Genomic DNA, 17188 nt, shown 5'->3' with positions numbered 1-17188 from the left:
ATATCAGCAGACAGAAAACAACCAGGCTGAGCTCCGCCCGTTCATTCAGCACTGACTGCAGCAACAAAGAGGTTTACCAGAAAAAAAACAATGTGTTCTTTTGGAGCATATGTTTAAGTATTTGCTTCTAAACAGAACATGGAAACAGTTTACTATATTTTATTAAATCTGGCTGATGGCGTGTCGTCTACTGTACAGAGTTTTATTTGAAAAGCTTTTCTGCTTGAGAACCACAAAAAGGATCTGACTCAGAGTTTCCCCCCCAAGCTGCCGTCCTCTCTCTGCTCCTGCGGTTTAAAAGTCTCTCTTTCCTTTAGCCTGGATTATCTCCCCAACATAGGAGAAGTTAGAAGTGAGGCAATGCATCTCAGTGGAAAAGCCTCTGGCCACAATAAAGTCTTAAGACACATCAACAGGCCGATGCTCTCATATGTGGGACCAACAAAAAAAATGAAAGGACTGTGGACTATTTTGGGAGTTTTTGGGGGAAGCACAAATCTATTTCTTTCCTGCCGAGCAGTAAGATGGGAGTTGACCACAGAAGTGCTGCCATACTGGTACAGTTAGCTGGCTTTGGAAATGTAAAGTCTGAGTCTGTCCATCCATTTTTACAATACAGTATGTCTGTTTTACACAATGTATTTGTTTGCCCCATGTTCTTTGCTGGACCTTGTATACATTATGTCCATTATATAATATGATATTAGATATTGTTTAATGTGTCTGCACCAGAAGACAGTTGTACTTAGCAAAGGATTTTTCTGGCATTCTATGAGTAAATGAGATCTGTAGAAGAGGATCTGTAAAGTGTCATTTAGCGGATTAAGTTGTGACATTTCAACATATTATTGCTGTGGTAGTGTTCAATGTTATAATATCAAATAGATAGCTGTAAATTGTAGAGTTACTGTTCAATCTAACAAACTTATATTGCCTGGACGGGTATGTCTTGTTGAATACTCTGTCTGGTATCTTGTAGATGTGTGTCTGACATTAGCCACTAGATGGAGCAAACTCTTTGTAAATGGAAGCTTTAGTATGACTGTATCTGTTTGATTTCATTTTAATTTCAAACTCACACACTTGACTAATCAGCAATACACTCTCTGACATTAATTGGAGGCTTATAGTTCACAGTGTTGGGTCAACAGTTGACCGTGTTTCATCCACTGCCTCCCATGTGATTGGTTCTGATCATGTGTGCTCTTGTCTCTGATTGGTGTGTTTTTTGTGTCCATCAGACTGTAGCTACACCTGTCACCTGGAGTGTGAGAGCCAGGTCCAGCTGGACTGCAACCGGAAGGACAGAGAGCCCGAAGAGACTCCATCCCCCAGAAAACGCTGCTCCTCTGCAGCCCCTCAGCCCAAGGTGAGCATTCAAACACACAAAAAAAAGAAAATTCATCCAGTAGAATTAAGAAGAGGGTGCAGAGAACTATTTGTGGCATTTTAAGGGGCACTACAAAAGAGCAAACCCATTCATCTCAAATAGAGTGCGTTGAACTTTTTGTGTGTGTGTGTGTGTGTATATGGTGCAGAGGAGAACATCAGTCACAATTGTGTAATGTCAGGGTTCATTCTGCAGCATCTCTCCAAGCCTACACTCTTACATAATCATCCTCCTCTTTCACAACATGCTGTCTCTCCTCCTCCTCCACCTCAGTTGTCTACTTGTGAATTTATACATGCTCATTTGCTTTTTCTTTTTTTTTTTTTTTTGGTCACAGAATGTTCCCAGGACAGAATATGCTCCGTCACATAAACCTCTAATGTGCCTCGCTCTCTACTTCCCCTGCTCTGTTGCTCTCATGGCCTCCATCCTCCTCCTACTCTTTTCATCTCTCCAATCCTATATTATCATGTAGTATGTTGTGCGCTATATGGGCATATAATTCAATCAGTGATGGACCCTGATGTCCTCACTTCTCCAGCCTTTCTAATATGAGTACAAACTAATTAGTTTAATCACTGTTCTCTGTAGGAACTTCCATTAGGGCATGCTAGCTCAACATGTTCTCAGATGCTATGTATGCTAGTGGAATGTATTTAGCTAAACTCAAAATCTAGCCATACTCTCATACTGTACAAGCCAAAAGATACAGTAATTATGTTCAAATAATTATGTATAATTCATCCTCAAAATAGTGCTTTGGCCATGTTTGGTGTAAGCACATGTGAGTGTGCATGCTGCTCTTGGCCTCCCAGCCTCATTCACCCACGCAGTGTGGTCCATCACACACACTACACTCACATAGCGTGCACAAGAGAACGCTGGGTAACCCCACAGGCCTGCAGTAGAACCTTGGCAGCTACTCTACGCCGTGGGGCCAGATAATGCAAAATTAGACCCCTGGTAGATGCCAGGTACTCCTTTTCCAGAGAGCGTGAATAAATGCACACAATTATTCTTCCCTGAAACACGTTTATGGCAATGGCGAGAATTGGAGCGAGCGAAGAGATGTGTAAATTGAGTACATTCCACCTAATGTCTTTTTACCTTTTCGATATTCCGCATGTACCGGAACAAAATGATGGCATATCATTTTTTTGTAGAGTCATTTTTAGCTAATCCACTGCTACTTCTTCTTTCTGAGTGTAATGACTGCGTAGTTAAAGATAAGTAGTTGAAAGTCAGAATTAAGTGAGCGTGGTGATCACTGTCCTGGAGGTATCTGAACTCTCTCTCTCTCTCTCTCTCTCTCTCTCTCTCTCTCTCTCTCTCTCTCCCTACTGCAGTTTTGTTAGCACACGAGCACTGCAGACAAGAGGAGATATGACAGTTCATTTCCTGCAGTCCTCTTTCTCCCCTTTTGCTCTGTTTAATAGCTGCAGCTGAATGTGTGTGCGTGTGTGTGGTGCGTGTGTGTGTGCGTGTGGTCGTGTTCCATTTCCCCTCTATCTTTACAGGCCCTTATTGTGTGTGCATCAGCAGAAATTGATCCCCTTTTCCCCTCGAAGCACATACACTGCTGCAGTCACACGTACTTGAGCACACTGGCAAGGCGTTATTGACTTAAAGCCAGCAGGAGTGTTGGTCAGTATGCATTTTTGAATGTGTGTGTGTGTGTGTGTGTGTGTGTGTGTGTGTGTGTGTGTGTGTGTGTGTGTGTGTGTGTGTGTGTGTGTGTGTGTGTGTGTGTGTGTGTGTGTGTGTGGCATCTAGGGCTGTAATCAACCAAAGAAATTCTTGGTCGACTGAAACCCTGAAATTTCGACTAAAAATCGACTAATGGGGGGGGGGGCATCACGTGCATCTGCGCAATATAATAGCCCATGATTACCGAAAATATATACTGATATCAGCACAAGAAGGCAATTAAACACAAAAGGCAATTCAGGGAAAATTATCTTTATTAAACATCCCAGATCATGTACCAAAAATAAAGCAAAGGCTCAAAACAATAGCCTACAAACAGTGGGCACGGCGCAATTGCGCATTAGGCAAAAAAAACCAAAAAACCAAATCCAATAAATAGAAATAAATGTGCACAATAATAAAAGGGAACCATAAAAGTTCGTTATTTAGCAATAAACTGAAACGAAATAAAGTGCATAAAAATAACAAGGAAGGCTCACTCAGAACAAATACAAAAATAAATAAATAAAATGCCCAAATCTACAAGTATTTATCAAATAAATGTGCAAAGCTATTAAAATGTTATTAATGTCCAAAACGAAATAATGTAAAAACAATGAAATAAACAAATGGCTACTCACTCACAGAGAGTACAATCAGTGTCCACTGTCCACAAACTATCCACACTTTCTTGTGTTGTGTGCGAGAAACACAAGCATACCCACGTTCTCTGGAAGGAGACAGCTTCTTGATTTGTTGACAATAAATCCTGCCTTGGAGAAAATGCGTTCAGAAGGCGTGGATGTTGCAGGGATACAGAGCATTTTGCGGTTAGTGCATGCATGATTGTCTGGCACTGAATATCCAGGTTCCAAAACTTTTAACAGGTTCTTAAAACCTTGGCCTTCCACGACACCAATGGGCCTCATATCCTGAGCAATGAAATGGACAATTCCTTCTGTGATCTCATGTTTTTGGATGATGAGGAGGCTTAACATCCAGCGTGGCCTGCAGTTATGAAACGAATAAACGATTATTAGACTAAAATATTGAAATATGTTTAATATGATATTAATAGGCTATAATATTGAAATATGACCGTGTTTAGATGATACATGTTTGTAGTCGAGCTGTGATATGCAAACTGTTGTTTGCAAATTTTACATTCGACTTTTTTCCCGCCATCTATTTTGGAAAACTTCTGCCACACTGCCGATGTCTTTGACATGGATGGTAGAGGAGGAGGACTCAAATGAAACTTAAATGAAACGCTCAAAATAAAAATAAATATTCAGCAATTAAACCACCGGACGTTGAATAACATGGACCTTCTTCAATCTACCTGTCTCTAGTGGGTTGGGCTAATCCAACATAGTGAAAACAAGGGGGGTGTTCTCTGAAGACAGGCTGTTTCCTGTGAAACAGGGCTCTGAAAACACCCCCATTAGCACTTGGTACTTTCCTCCTGATGACGACTTTATGAAATTAACACGGCAAAAAATCGACCAATCAGAATTTTGGTCGACCCAGAACGTATCGACCAATAAGTCGACCAGTCGACTAGGACTTTACAGCCCTAGTGGCATCCCACCCCCTGCACGCTGCCTTCTCCCTTTAGTGATTTCACTGATTGGAGCGAGGAGCAGAGCTGCAGGTAATCAGTCTTCGGCTGACTCAAGCCTGACACAAAGACACCAGAAGAAAGGGTGACACTCAATCCCTGCATGATGCAGCCCTCCACCCTCATATGGGTTTACCTATAATCATGTCTGAGTCGATTATAAAATCATACTGCACACACAGAAACGGCACATGTGGACAGGTGATCATATGCGGCCTTAATCTCAGCGGTCCCAGGGGCATTAGCTGCTTCGTGACAAGCTGGGTCACTGCCAGAGTCAGAGGGCAGATTGCAGAGTCAGCATAAGGTTAAAGGTCACAGTAATCTCTCTCGTGAAGGCAATCATTCATTATTTTCTTAATCTCACTTTAAACACTGTGAGCCGTCCCCCTCCACCACCAACAAATGTGGCACTGCAGCTGTGGAAGTGACATTGTATTTCTGGACTGTATCTGTTCCCTTATTGGTTTGTGTGTCAAAACAGTAGCCCTTTATTAAATATGGCATGGTCCAACACAAAAGCCACATGTTTATAGTGGTTGCCATGGCTTCCAATGAACCGTTGCATCTCTCTAGAAAAGCAGCCATCTTCCCCAGCCTCTCTTCCGCCTCCCGTCAATGCTACTGTTACGTATGTTACACAGGAGCTGCGGGACTTCATATCTCTCACTCATTAGCATTTCTCTTTCTGCGTACCCATGACTCTCTCTCTCTCTCTCTCTCTCTCTCTCTCTCACTCTCTGTAAGAGGAAGTGGCCATGCTCTGCAGAGTGCAGTCGCTTGCAGGAAGAGAGAGAGACAGTGAGAGAGAGAGAGAGAGTGGAGGGAGAAGGGGGGAGGGTTCTGATAACACACTCAACCACAGATGGTTGAGCAAGGCTGCAAGAGAGTGAGGGAGCAAAGCAGGCGCACAGACAGACAGACAGACAGAGAGAGAGAGAGTGAGGAGAGGAGAGGAAGGGAGAGAGTAAGAAGGAGAGAGAGGCAGAGTGGGAGGCATCCGTCTCTCTTGTAGTATTGCCAAAGCAACGGCGAGAAGAGGAGAGAGGAGGGATTACGGCGTCTGTGAACGTCTTGTTGCTGCAGCCAAGAGATCTTCTGCTGCTGTTTACTCTGGACGGATGGATGCTCCAAGAAATAAATGCCGGAATTGACTTGAACCGTTCGTTGTTTCTTCGCAACGGGCCGCCACAGAGACACAGACACAGACACAGGAAAGCAGGATGTGGTATTGCATGCGTGACTTTACGAGTGTTGGATTGTGGGTATAACAGGGGGCTCTCAGGTGAGCAGGGTTAAACTTGAAACCAACCTGTAAACTGACTCCATGACACCAGTGTGTGCCTATGTGTGTGTGTGAGAGGGTTACATACTGTGTACGAGTGTGCACATGTGTGTACGTTTAGCTGCAAGTGACCAGGTGCATATACTATATGGTGTGTTTGTGACACCGGCGTCACTGCACACACACACACACACACACACACGCGTCAGGAGGAAGTGACAAGTCTGTACTCGCTCTCGGATTTCCTGGTCCCCTCTCCGGTGGCACGCCAAGCGCCGAATCTGAGCCAAGTTCACCTGTCTCGCCCCTCACAGGCGGGACTTAAACTCTTCTGGATGCATCAGCGGAGGAGTGTTGACTTTTTCTGGAAGAGAGAAGGACAATTAGAAGCGTGTGGACTCTGATTGTGGCTGCGTGTCACATCAGCCCTGGGTGTTTTCGAGATAAACCAGCACTTCCTCAACCTGTCAACGTGTTGCACCGGTGCTTGGGGCCGCCTCTGGACCTCTCCATGACCGTCAACACAGTGCTGACCCCCTCCATGACCAGCAGTAACAGCATGAGCAGTGGGTACTGCAGCCTGGATGACGAGAGCGAGGACTTCACTTTCTTCACGGCCAAGACCTCGTTCTTCCACCAGCCCAAGCATGCAGTTAAGGTACAGAATCAGGGCGACACCCCCATCTGATAGATGAAACTGAAAGAGTGAGGGGAAAAAAAAACTCAGATGGGTCTGATGGTGGGTGTTTCAGTTGGGCTGGGAACCAAACTGCCATTTATATCAGAAACATGCTGCCAGAAAGCAGAAGTACGGAGAGGAAGTGGTGGTGTTTGTGCATTCTTCAGAGGGCCTGTAGGTGTGTGAGAGTGTAGGAAGGGGTCATACATCTGTTGTGTCACATCGATCTGTCGGACTTGTTCATCAACCTTCATGCCTTCTGGCAGCTCATTTATCATGTTAGTGGCTCGCATAGATTTAGCATCATTGTCTGAAAACAGCTTGAGGAGTGATAGCTTGTGGTTTTGTCTCAGAATGGTCACAACGGTCGACAGAGATAATGAGTTAATGATGGAAACCTACAGATTCCATAGAGGCTTCTACTCTACGGTGCGTGGGAGAGGTTTCCGTAGAAACAAAGCTGATACTTTTTTGCACTGGAACAAGTGTGTGTGTGTGTGTGTGTGTGTGTGTGTGTGTGTGTGTGTGTGTGTGTGTGTGTGTGTGTGTGTTTGTGTTTGTGTGTGCGTGTGTGTGTGTAGAGCAACTACTTGTCTGTAGCAAAACATTTTCCCAGTTACCATAGCAACTCTGGGTTTTGTTGGCACACACTTCCTGATATTTGGTTTTGGTCTACTGTACATAGTATTACACATAATTGTGTCAAATACTTTAGCTTTCGATATATGCAGTATTACTCGCTCTGCAGGGTGTGAGGTGCTACTTGTTTGTTTTTGGGGCTTGTCCCAAGATGTTAAGCATGTGACTGAATGATGTTATATAGACGGATAGAAAAGTAAAATGTGTTTCTGGTTGCACAAAAAGCCTCTTGATGAAATTCTTGAAACTACACAGACATTTGCATTTATGTAAAACACGCTCAGCCCACTTCTCTGCTGTCCTTTTCCAGACAGTGCCTTTGGTGTCTGACTTGGAGAAGGTATAATCTCTGAATAATTGACCAGCTGTGTTGTCAGCGTGTGGAGTTAGGGTTGCTGCCTTGCTGAGGCAGAAGGGTATTGGGGTTAGCTTGTCTGGGACATATAGTATAGCAGCACAGTCAGCTTTAGAACACAATAGGCAACGGTTCTTGAATTGTAGATTCCTAAAAAGCTGCCATGCTGCAGTGAAAGTGCCTTGTTTTTATTCCTGTGTTTTGATATGACAAGGAGATAATGCAAAGATCAGCCTGGCATTTTGTGACCTTCTTTTCTTTATGAATTATTTCCATAGCTGAGCTTTTGCTCCAGATTAGCCAGCCATCTTTAGTGTGTGTGTGTGTGTGTGTGTGTGTGTGTGTGTGTGTGTGTGTGTGTGTGTGTGTGTGTGTGTGTGTGTGTGTGTGTGTGTGTGTGTGTGTGTGTGTGTGTGTGTCACTGTGATGAGCAAGGGGTCTATTCAGTTTATGCTGGTCTGCTTTTTGATGCAGTAAAAATGAATGAGTTACACTGCTGTATTTACAAAGACCTTTACAGCACAAATATCTCATACACTGCACACACAAAGCTACATTACTAGGAAAGTGTGTAGAAGTGGGCTTTATACAGTACTTATTATAGATCTGTTCTGTATTAGGTATAGCTTTGAAGTAATGGTAATTGATTAGTATTTTTCTTTTACAACTACACAAACACTCACTTATATTTCTAGGACATTTCAGATGAAAATGTTTGATGTTTTGGCCCCATTGCATTATTTTTTTGAGGGGGTGGTTAGTTATGTCACAGATAAAGACTGTATGTACAAAACATAACATACTATAAACCTTAAGATATGATGCATAGCTTTACATTACAAGGCCATAACAAGTAGATTAGCACCACTCGGATCCCACACATCAGCTGTGTGTTCTCCATCGAGCTTCGCCTCCTCGACACTTGACCCGGTAAAGGCGTTGCGCTAATGTGTCTGTTATTAGTTATTGTTAAAATCTGTCCACATTCTTTGCTCTGCATTATTTGAGTATTGTTAGTTTAGTTCTGACAGCGCAGCCATGTCCTCAATCTTGGCTTGTTGTAATAGATCCTAGAGTCTAGTGTTACCTGAAGATCATGATGTCAATCGCACACACACACACACACACACACACACACACACACACACACACACACACACACACACACACACACACACACACACACACACACACACACACACACAGGTTTGACTGACACAGTCAAGAGTGAGTTTAAGGTAACAAAAAGGTTGTCAGGTTTGGTCCATGGATTCACACTGACTACTTTGCAGCAACATTTCAAGCAGTTATATGACCTCTCTTGTCTGATCTCATCAGAGTGAGAGCATCAACACTTACTCAGTCACCCTGAGGGCTGTTTGTGTGTGTTTGTATCTGCGTGGCATGTGTACATATGTGTGTGTGTGTGTGTGTGTGTGTGTGTGTGTGTGTGTGTGTGTGTGTGTGTGTGTGTGTGTGTGTGTGTGCATGTGTGTGTGTGTGTGTGTGTGTGTGTGTGTGCGTGACCCTTATGTAACAGTCTATCTTACACAATAAAGCGGCTTTACATCTCTCTGAATCCTCCATCTTTTATCTGGATTAACTGGCATGGACCTGTCACCTGTAATATTGTTATTATCAGACAGTGACCAATCACTCTGTGGGAACACTTATTGCTAGAGGCTAATGATTTCTGGGTAAAATTGAACTTAAGTTGTCGTATTCTTTCAGTAAAGAGAACGTATTTGATCACTTCACGCTTCAGTAAAAATTAAGAACTTATAAAAATGTTAAATGAAGCAAAACCCTGATCGTTTGGTGTGTGAGATTGGAACAGTTTGAATATAAAATTGTTTCTGTGTCTTGCCGGTCATTGGCTCCCTCGTGACCTGGTCCAAGCAGGGCAGTGTCCCAGGACTTGTGGAACTCTCAGGGCCGGAAACTGCTCCATTGTCCCCTGATCACTCTGACTGGTGTGCAGAAAGGGAGGGCAGGGCACTGCTTCTGATACATTTAGAAACTTGGATACAAACGCAGGAATTCCTGCGAGGTTCTTTTCACTTTGTTGCCTTAGAAGAGGCCTTGGGAGGACCTTTGCACACAAGCCATCTCCTCCGTATCCCTAAGATTCTTTTCTCAACCATGGATTTTGCTCTGCACACTTAATGTTAAAACAACAGTTTTATTAAATGTCTGTGTATTTATTAAATCAGCGGCCAGATTAGTACACATAGTGATTCTTAATGAGTCTTTGGAGATACATAAGCAGGGCTGTAAATTAATATAATTTTTGCTTTTTTAAGTGCTTGCATCCTAATTAAAAGGGATTTCAATCGTTGAATTTGTGACAGGCTGTAGCCATCATATCAGCTGCTTATACTGCCGTTTCACTGCAACATGGACAATAACTATGATAGAAGGAAAATCAAAAGTCCCCCTGTTCTCGCTGTTCCTATTCTCACACACACACACACACACACACACACACACACACACACACACACACACACACACACACACACACACACACACACACACACACACACACACACAGTTCAGTCCTGTTATCTATCTCCAACCGTCAGCCTTGAAATTTAAATTGTTATAATGTGACCACCTCTTTTGATGCCAGGATGAGCTAAACTGCACTAGTCCTGTGTGTGTGTGTGTGTGTGTGTGTGTGTGTGTGTGTGTGTGTGTGTGTGTGTGTGTGTGTGTGTGTGTGTGTGTGTGTGTGTGTGTGTGTGTTTATGAAACTGCCCTGCCTCCTGAAGGGATCCTTGTCTTTCTTCTTTGTGTATCACCACAAGGTGCCTCAGTCACACACACATGCACACTGCATCTGCGTTGAATGAAACAGTGACTTCATCTCACAACCCGAGGACTCCCCTGCAGAAATGATTCCTGCCCTTCATTCTCTCTTTCTCTCTCTTTCTCTCCTTCTGCCCCAGAAAATGCAAACGAACAAGAGAAAGAAAAAAAAATGCTATTATGAGATAGAGAGGATGCATCCCACTGTACTATAAATAACCCAGTCAAACTCTGTGTTGCTAAGGCTGGCTCAGCAGCCGCTCTTTCATTATTCCTCACCTCTTTCACTGCCTCCCCCTCCTCCCTCCTTCCATTGCTCCTTCCCTCACTATCTCTCTTTCTTACTCCCAGTCAAAGAGGGAAATTAATAAGAGGGAGAGGAGGGAGGCAGGGCTGTCAATATTCTCGTGCTGTGATGCTGAATGTGTGATTCGCTCCATTGACAACATTTCCTGTCCCCATGTTTACTTGTAGAGTTGTGTGACAACGCTGAGGAGGAAGAGATAAAGTCTTTAAGAAACCCCCATCAGATTCAGTCAGAGATGCAGGTTTTCCTCCTGAGGTTGATAAAGGTGGAGGATTGGAGGAGGAGGTGTTGTCACAAGTAGAGCAGGAACCAGCCAAGATCATGTTAAGTCTGGTTTTCAACCAAATATGACACCTGAAATTTCTGCATGTCAGTCGATATTCTTTAAAAAATAAGTTTAGGGTGGAAGGGTTTCTCCTGATTCGGGTGTATTCAGATATCTATTCATGAACTTGAGCAAAAAGGCGGAGAAGGCAGCGCCATCTGCTGGTTAAAATAAAATGAAAATACGACTAGATGTTTGAATGCTTCTCTCGTTGCCTTTCAGCAGAAGGAATCAAAGGAGGAAGATGACAGAGGAACGAGGGAACTGTCAGAGGAAGAGGTGCGGACACAGATAAAAGAGTATAACGCTCAAGTCTCTAAAAATGGCATGAAACTGGTGAGTTTTGAACAACTGTTGTAGCTGCTGAATGTACTGTGGAATATAATGTCAAACTAACAATGCAACAAAATTCTTTACAACTTCCTCGCTTTCTTTTGATGAATAGAAACAGGAAATTAAGCTGGGACATAAAACATATATAAAAGTAGGAACAAAAACCAACATGAGTAATTAAAAGAGTGAAGGAGATTAGAGCAGAGAGGTATTGATTTGAATTGATTTCTCTACTAAATGATGTGCAGTAAAGTCTCCATTAAAGATGCATGGTATACTATACTAAATAAAAACTTCTATACACATGAAAAGAAAATACTTTTTTTTGTTTTTCCCATTGATAAATACATCAATGACTTGGAAATCACCCATCAGTGAAAGAACACTGGTTCCATGTAGATGTAACTTAAAAGGAATAGTTTGACATTTTAGGAAAATATGGTTATTGGCTTTCTGTTTTAGATCAGAAGATTGATACCGTGTCTGTTTCTCCTGCAGGTTAGCTTAGCTTAGCATAAAGACTGGAAACAGGTGGAAACAGGTGGAAACAGGTGGAAACAGCGTTGTGCTCCATCCAAAGACAACACAATCGTCAAACCAGCGCCTCTTAAGCTTACTTTATACCTTGGTTTGTTGAATTTGTTACCTTTGTACAGAGACAAGCTAACCTCTCCCCCTGTTTCCAGTCTTTATGCTAAGCTAGCTAACGGTGGCTGACAGAAGCTTCATAATTACCATACAGGCGTGAGGGTTGCTATCAGCCTTCTCATCTAGCTCTCGGCAAGAAGGCAAATTAACTGTATTTCCCAAAATGTTAAACTTTAAAGAACCACATATAATACTCCTTTCCAGTCCTGCTACAGTGCACATATTAACACCGAAATGTCTTATTGTCTTCCTCTTTCTCTCTGCGCGCTCAAGGCTTTAGATGGATCCTACACAGGCTTCATTAAGGTCCACCTGAGGCTCAGTCGACCAGTCACAGTCCCCGCTTTCAAGGCAGCAGACTCAGAGCAAGCGTCCAAACCGACGGCGGGCCGCACTCAGGCACCGTCAGATGGCCAGGAAGGGACGGACTGTGGGCAGAGCGAGAAGAGGACATCCTTCTACTTACCAAGTGACTGTGTGAAGCAGCTCCACATCAGCTCTCTGAACACCACCAGGGAGGTCATCCAGGGCCTGCTGAAGAAGTTCATGGTGTTGGACAATCCCTGCAAGTTTGCTCTGTACAGGCAGACGCACCGCGACGGACAGGGTGAGGAAAAAACACCCAGTTACCAGATCATCTGCAGAAGACATGGTTAATACATAGCACTGAATGATCGTTGTGCTGCTTCCCCCCTCCAGATCTGTTCCAGAAGCTTTCTCTGTGTGAGCGCCCTCTTCTTCTGAGGTTGTTAGCAGGGCCGGACGCAGAGCAGCTCAGCTTTGTCCTTAAGGAAAATGAGACCGGAGAGGTGGAGGTGAGATAACACACACACATTTACACAAACGCACAAGTACTTCTACACTTTATTTATTTGTAATATCAAATTATTCTCACAATTTTTTTACATGCTTCATTTGTCATAAAGGGGAATAATGCAGGCTGCTGACGCAATGTTCCTTTCTGTTAGACAATCATAGAAGGCTGGTAGCAAGATCTTTTTAACAGCGGTTTAACAATGTGTCTCTCTCCTTCTCCGACAGTGGCATGCCTTCTCTGTCCCTGAGTTACAAAACTTCCTGGTAATCCTGAAGAAAGAGGAGGCGGAGCGTGTCCGGACAGTAGCGCAAAAATACGCTGCGTACCGACAGAAACTACAACAGGCCCTTCAACAACATGACCCCTGACCCCTTCACCTGTTACCTTACGACCCGAACCCGGGGAGAGACTGACCCTCTGAACGCTGACCCCTTCAAGACCCGTGATCTATTCAGAGACTGGAGCCAGAGCTGAACTTGCCTCCGCCCTCCCTACACATATACACCCAAACATACAGTACATCCACACACAGATGCATACCCCTTTCTCAGGACGCATACAAGCCCCCCTCCCCCCACCACCACCACCACCACCACCACCCACACACCGAGGAGAGAATAAGGGGTTGAAAGTGACGTGAAAGGCTACAGCGTGTGCTGTCTGATAAGCTGATTGGACAGGGCAGTGTTGCCACTCTGACACACCCAGAGAAACATCACAGCAACACAAGATCTGAAAGTACAACTTGAGATCTCATTTGGGAATGATATGAATCATTAGTGTTGTTAAAGATTCCCTCTTCTTCTGCTACTTCTGCTGCTGCTACTGCAAGTGTTACTTATGCATGAGTGTCTCTCAGCTCAGCCCCCTGCACATAGAGCTAGAAGTAAAACAGAAGGCATGATTTCTTTTTGATGGAGGGGACAATCACACAGAGTATTTTTTTTCTTGGAATTGATGTTTAGGGTTATCAGCTGATGTATTCTATCTGTGCTGGATTTGAGAGGGAGGTGTTCGGGGTCAGGGCTGGAGGCTGAAGGCTGCGTTTTGCTTTGGATGCTAGAGCGAGAAAGAATGGAAAGATAAGAAAGTGAGATCCGTTCTCTGATTATTCTCAGGGCGCATGCGTAGAGCAAAGAGAAAACCTGAAGGAGGCAAGAAACTGAATACAACATCCCGCTTTAGCCAACTTTGTCCCAAATCCCTGCCTTTTGTATTTGTTGCTATCATTTTATTTTCCTACTTTAACGCCATGTTAAAAGACCCTGTCAGGTTCTTTGCTGACAGAGAGGTCTTTTTGATCGGACCCAGTTACCAATCCCCTCCCCGGACACAAACCTAAACTCTTCTCAGATGATAACTGTGAATTCATTTTACCTCCCTAAATCCCCATACAATCAACTTTGCATGGACTGCTGAGCGAGGCAATCCACATATCTTTACGGATCTTACACTTTATTGTAAAAGTGATTTTACACTGTTATTATATGGGTTGCATTTGAATGTGAGAATTTTTTTTTTTTTTTTTTTACACCAAAGCTTTGAGGGACAGATCTATTGAGAGAACTTTAAAGGGATAAGAGACATTTTGAAATGTATCTAAATACAGGTGGTGTATGTAAAAAGAAATAAACCAGCTTCTGTTTTTGCACATATAGATGCAGGTCACTGAATAGCCCACATCTGCGTGGGTGGGCATGCATTTCTGCTTCTCTTTTCTTTTTATCTCTCAACGTTACACCCCAAAAAAAGAAACAAAAAGTATATAAAGTTCATGATAATGGCTATGATGTACCAATGACGTGTTTGCAATGCATATGTATTATGTAGACACTGGAAAAAAGAGTGAAAAGGTTTAACTTTGTTGTTATTACAATGACTTTTTAATATTCTTTTGGTATCATTCCTACTGGTTAGTGTGTGTGTGTGTGTGTGTGTGTGTGTGTGTGTGTGTGTGTGTGTGTGTGTGTGTGTGTGTGTGTGTGTGTGTGTGTGTGTGCACCCATCTAGGGCAGGGAGAATAATGTGAATTGTGTTTTATAATGAGTGTGTGTGTGTTATCAGCGCTCCCTCATTGGGCCTCACTTATCAAGAATTGAAACATGCATTGAGTGCATATGTAATATAACACATTACAACTGCAAATTAGGTTGTTTTGGAAAAGATATCTGGCATGCATGTATCTTAAAAGGAATGCATTGAACCAAAGGATTTTACTGTAATCATTTCCGACACATTATTCATCTTTTTTTTATGTAACACATTAGAAATACTGATAAATGAGGCCCGTCGTCCATCAGCACATGCTTCTCTGTTGATCATTTTTAACACCACCACCCAAAGCCCAAGCTGTTCCTGCTGGCAGTGCCTTTTGTTTCATGTGCCCCTGTGGATCTATGTAAGGTGTGTTTCAGCACACAGGTGCCTGAGTGTATGTGTGGGTGCTTTTGCATGTGTGCAAATCTGTGTTTCTTGGGTGGTGTTGTACATGTCCTTGTTTCTTTCTTTCCAAAGCCCTTAATATATTTGTCTTTCCAACAAACCCTCTGTATGGGTCGGCGCGTGTGTGTGATTGTGGTGCGTGTTATTTATTTCATGGTCCACCTCATCCATATGATATTATCTCAAGGATGATGAGACTTGATGCTTTTTTTCCTGCAATTTATTTTGTTTAATTTGAAGAAGTGTGTGTATAAATATAGCAGTAGAACTGTACAGAATATCACAATGAAATAAAAAAGGTCATCCCTTTATTGAAATGTTCTCAGACCCTTGTGTTTTGCTTCGACGTCGTTTTCACTGAAGAACATACAGCAATATAAAACATTACTCGCCTGCATCTTAAGTCTGTCTCTGCATCATGATGAGGCCCAAAATGGTTCCCTGTGTAAGAGTCTTCTACCCTAACATGAGCAGGAAATCACATCATGTAGACACTTATTACATCACATAGAACATCTAGACGTATAAGAAATCCTGAAGAGATCCCTCTTAGTTGGCTTGACAGAAAAGGCTTTTTCTTTTGTTCTTTAGTACAGGAAAAAAGATCAAGAATCTACATTAGTTTAACTTCTCTGTGTTGGTCTGTCCAGCAAACGTTTATTTGAGCTAGACACTTAATTCAAACCATCTAGTAAATCAATAATTTGCTGTTGTTACTGCTATTATGTGCACATCATCATCATCATCATCATATTGTAGACAGTCAAATGTCATAAAATCTAACCACAGGCACTACAATCTTCTGTCTTTCATAATTGTAGTGCCTATGGATTAGATTTATTTATTCATATCTTAATAGAGACACTAAATGCATCATTAAGTGATTCAATTATTTTAACAGAGCATATTGTCCAGACATGCCCGAAGTAGAAATTGCTGAGCTTTTCATTTGGTGTTTCCTTCACCAGAAGCAAGCTTCTGTTACTGTCAACTCACCAGCAGGTGGCAGTATCTCATCTAAACTGCAGGTACTATTTTATCATGCGGAATGTAAGCCGTGTTTGTCTTTGTGCAGATGCACTTGTGTGTGGGATTTTGTGACCATACGTTGTGTTTTGCTCGATACGATAAAACACTTTGTTGCAGTGACACAGTTTGACACGATACTTTCTCTGATATGGTGTGTTTTCAAAGGGGCATTCAAAATGAGGTGTTAGACTAATAAACCCCCACAGGTGTCAGTGTCTGTCACAGGCTCTGAGACCAAATACAGACAGAACTCACAACCCCCACAAGGACCTGGAGGTAGCTTTGCACCTGGTCCGCTCTCCTGCTGTGCTTGTAAATTCACTGGCTGTGATTAACCACCTGTTAATCCACAAAATTAAACCTTGATCCCCTTTAAGAAAGGGTAATAAGCAAATATATTTTTTGGCATTGTCGCCCTACTCTCTCTGTACACCACCATCTAAGAATAATCAGCATAGCCAGGCTGCCCTTAAGGGCCACCTAAAACTGTGTCAGTATTCTTATTTATGGCAGCAAATACAGACAGACCCCTCTTCTCACCTCTGAGAAAGAGCTAAGATTAGCATGACCCTCTGCCAAGCATGTATCACTGTCTGAATTTAGACTGTTCCCCTTCTCATGCCGGCCCGGTCTCACTCCGTCTGTCCTCTGCCCTGCCCCTAACTATATCTATCCCTGTATAGATCTCCATACCTTCTCCGGTTTCAGTCCAGGTTTCAGCTTTCCCGACAGGGTACTCAAAGAAAATAACCAACAGCAATGTGAGGGCCTAAGGTGAGCTCCTGTTTGGTCTATAAAAAGTAAAAAACAAAGAGAATAAA

General features: G+C 42.9%; 1 protein-coding gene across 4 annotated transcripts in view; it reads left to right on the top strand.

Moving 5' to 3' along the window:
- rassf5 (Ras association domain family member 5) overlaps nt 1–15659 on the top strand; it is a 30623-nt gene extending 14964 nt beyond the window's left edge. Inside the window, exons 2-6 of one of the 4 annotated variants that reach the window (XM_054617381.1) lie at nt 1242–1369; nt 11324–11434; nt 12353–12686; nt 12779–12894; nt 13121–15659. In XM_054617381.1, the coding sequence (XP_054473356.1) occupies nt 1242–1369; nt 11324–11434; nt 12353–12686; nt 12779–12894; nt 13121–13264 (833 nt within the window). In that variant the 3' untranslated portion in view covers nt 13265–15659. Of the gene's footprint in view, nt 1–1241; nt 1370–5507; nt 6641–11320; nt 11435–12352; nt 12687–12778; nt 12895–13120 lie in introns of those variants that run through there. The other 3 variants (XM_054617380.1, XM_054617383.1, XM_054617382.1) reach the window with 3 other exon arrangements.
- The last annotated feature ends 1529 nt before the right edge of the window (nt 15660–17188 follow it).

This window comes from Anoplopoma fimbria, chromosome 17 (genome assembly GCF_027596085.1).
Source record: "Anoplopoma fimbria isolate UVic2021 breed Golden Eagle Sablefish chromosome 17, Afim_UVic_2022, whole genome shotgun sequence".
NCBI lineage: Eukaryota > Metazoa > Chordata > Actinopteri > Perciformes > Anoplopomatidae > Anoplopoma > Anoplopoma fimbria.
The sequence above is the reverse complement of the archived record's forward strand: the minus strand, read 5'-3'. Positions and strand labels throughout refer to the sequence as shown.